General features: G+C 46.6%; 1 protein-coding gene across 1 annotated transcript; it reads right to left on the bottom strand.

Moving 5' to 3' along the window:
• Positions 1-1,821: 1,821 nt before the first annotated feature.
• LOC115275843 (olfactory receptor 5C1) lies at positions 1,822-2,784 on the bottom strand. The gene has a single exon (XM_029919612.1). It carries the CDS (start codon positions 2,782-2,784, stop codon positions 1,822-1,824), a length of 963 nt encoding a protein of 320 aa, XP_029775472.1.
• Between the last annotated feature and the right edge of the window lie 573 nt (positions 2,785-3,357).

Genomic DNA, 3,357 nt, shown 5'->3' on the forward strand with positions numbered 1-3,357 from the left:
CTCAGTCAAATCAGGGAAAGTGGAGGAGAGACCAGTTGGAGATGACATTGGCTCTGGCCATGCTTCACCTCTCCTCAGCTCCTGCCCTAACTCCTGAGGTCCCCTCCTGTCCTGCTTCTCTGCATGCATTCTCCCAGGGAGAATACAGTGCCTTGAGCCTTGCCCATATGTAACTGAGTGAGGGAGACAAAAATCTGTCAAAATTGTGAACTCTGGGTGGATGAAAATCCCAAGAGCACTGGGTGAGAAGGTTCCAGAGTGACTCCAGGCTGAGAGCATTGTTGTCACCCAGGAGGGTGATGACATTCCTTCTCTGAACCCTGATTCTGCCTCTGGGTGTTGTAATCAAAACACAAATCTACTGTACTGTACCACATGCTAATCTGAGTATGCTCATAACCCTGAATGAAATTTAAGCACACCAATAACTACCTTGTACCCCCAAGCCTTAGGAAACATGAATCATTATTTATAACCCTAAATAAATCATAAATACCCAACACATGTCAGTGTATGCTTAAAATACTCTTCTCTGTCTAACTCTCCTCTAGTTATGAGTCTAGACTAACTGAAATAATAACTTTAGACTTAAACTTACCACAAACCTTATTTGCACACCAACTTATCTAACAGATCCCTGATACAGACAACACTTTAACCCAAATGTACTCTAGCAATAAAAATGAAACCTGAACTCCAATATTACTCCAATATTAATTAGCTCTATATACTAACCCTCAACCATTTCTTTTATCTCTCTCTCTCTCTCTCTCTCTTTTTTAAAGTAGGCTCCATGCCCAGTGTGGAGCCCAACGTGGGGCTTGAACTCACCACCCTGAGATCAGGACCTGAGCTGAGATCAAAAGTCAACTGAGTCACCCAGGGATCCCAATCATTAACAATTTCTAATAAGAGCTCAAGTTCATTCAAACTCTGACTCCTAAATTTATCCCAAACCTACAACTAATGAAAATCAACCCAAATAATATAATGTAGATAGCTTCAATTCTATTCTAGATTTATATGATTGCTTTTAAATGACAAACCTACCCCTGGCTCTATCCCCACCCTAACCGAAGTCTTAGGCATAACCAGAACCCTAATCCTAACTCTATTCTAGCCACACATGTAATTCTGCCCCTTTCCTAACTTCATCATGTGTCTGAACTAAAGTAACTTCAATCCTACCTGTGTCACAGATCTGATTAGAAGCTAGATTCTAACCTAACTGTTGAGATTTTTAGGAAGGAGTTTTTATTTGTTCCCATGCTGTTCAACGATTTCCCTGAGAGTTGGAATACAGAGGCCAGTAGCAAGGGGATATTTACCTCACCAGATTCAACACAGTACTTTGGCATGAGTGGGTTCTGAAGATGCTCTCTGGAGGTCAAAGAGAGCAGTAGCAGATTTGCTGGTCATGAAGAACCTTAAAAGAGCAAAAATCTAGAAACACTTGGAGCCAACACAGTTTTTACCTGGTGTTTCTGGGAATGAGCCTTCTAGAAGTACAAGTGGTAAATATATCCAGTAAGTTCTCCTGGTACCCTCTAGGGACTCAAGTTTTGAACACTATGGAACTGAAGGCAGCTCAACAGCCACATGAACCTGATCTTGGTTCTGGCTCTAGGTCTAGTTCAAGATTAACCCCCTAGGAAGATTCTCACCTCCTGTCTGTAAGCTTCCTTTTCTCCCCCTTTCCAGATCCTTAAACAATGACAAGGGACACCCAAGCCAGAAGCTCATCCATCTTTACCCATAGTGGCAGGGACCAGAAAGTGTCCTTTTATCTTGTCATAGTCCCGACCAAGCTCCTTGGACTTCTCATTCGTGGTCCCACCTGGGACAGCAGAATTGGCTCCAGGTCCTCCTGGCTGCCTCCTTGACCTCCTTGTTGCGGAGGCTGTAAATGAGCGGGTTCAGAGCTGGGATGACCAGAGTGTAGAACACGGATGCCATCTTGTCAGTGTCCAGGGCATAGCTGGAGCTGGGACGCAGGTACATGAAAGTGAGTGTCCCATACAGCATGGCTACAGCTGTGAGGTGGGAGCCACAGGTAGAAGCTGCTCGCCGACAGCTCTCAGCCGAGGGCATGCGAATCACAGCCCCTGCAATGAAACCATAGGACACAGCAATAACCAACACCGTGGCTGTCTGGATGAAGCCACAGACAGCGAAGAGGAGGAGCTCATTGAGACTGGTGTCATTGCAGGAGATGGCCAGCAGTGGAGGGATATCACAGAAGAAGCTGTTGACCTCCCGGGAGCGGCAGAAATTCAGGCGGAAGGTGAAAGTCGTGTGGACAAAGGCACTCACTGCCCCGCCCAGGCCTGATGCTCCCACCAAGGCCAGGCATACACGCTGCGACATGGCTGTTGTGTAGAGAAGAGGGTTTCCGATGGCCACGTAGCGGTCATAGGCCATGGCTGCCAACAGGCAACACTCGGCATCAGCCAGCCCTGCGAACACAAACATCTGGAGGGCACAGGCTGTGTAAGGAATGGTGGCGCGGTACCGCAGTAAGTCCACTAGCATCTTGGGGGCAATGGCTGAGGAATAGCAGGCATCCAGCAGGGAGAGGTTGGCCAGGAAGAAGTACATAGGTGTGTGGAGCCGGGCATCCACGTGGATCAGCAGCACCATGCCCACATTTCCCAGCAGGCTCACCAGGTAAACTGGTAGGAAAATCAGGAAGAGGGTCACACGTAGGTCCCAGTGATCCGTGATGCCCAGGAGGATGAATTCATCAGGGGTAACCCTGGCCCACGTGAAGTTCTCTGCAGTCATCCTACTGGACAGAGACTAAGGAGAGGCAAAGCGAGAAGGACATAAGAGAAAGGTTATGCCCATCGTGGAGGAGAACACACTGGGTGTCAGGCAGACTCGGCTTCAATCCTACTTGTGTCATAAAATTGCTATGTGTCCTTGGACAAGCCATATAACCTCTCCAAACCTTCGTTTTTAACTCTGAGGAGTCACTACAATTTAACTTTCACGAGGGCAGACATCTTGTTTGTCTTATTCAATTTTGCATCCACAGTACTGAGAACATTTCCTGTCACATAGTAGGTGCTCAAAAAATATTTGTTGAATGAACAAATGATGGATGGGGTGATAGTTAGTGTCTGGCCAAGGATGGAAAATTCCATGACTCAATTTGCATTTTGCTGCCCAGTTTCCCAAGGAGGAAAAGAGACAATGAAATGAGCAGAAAGAGTCTGGTGACCCAAAGGGTAACTAGCTATGGGTCTTGAGGTTCTGGAAGGACATCTTTCCATTGGAGTAGGACCTGGATGGGGAAAGCACAGTAGTGGTCTAGTATCTTGATGAGACAACAAAGAGTGGAAAGAACAGAAGATT

This window comes from Suricata suricatta, chromosome 13, assembly GCF_006229205.1.
Source record: "Suricata suricatta isolate VVHF042 chromosome 13, meerkat_22Aug2017_6uvM2_HiC, whole genome shotgun sequence".
Taxonomy (NCBI): Eukaryota; Metazoa; Chordata; class Mammalia; order Carnivora; family Herpestidae; genus Suricata; species Suricata suricatta.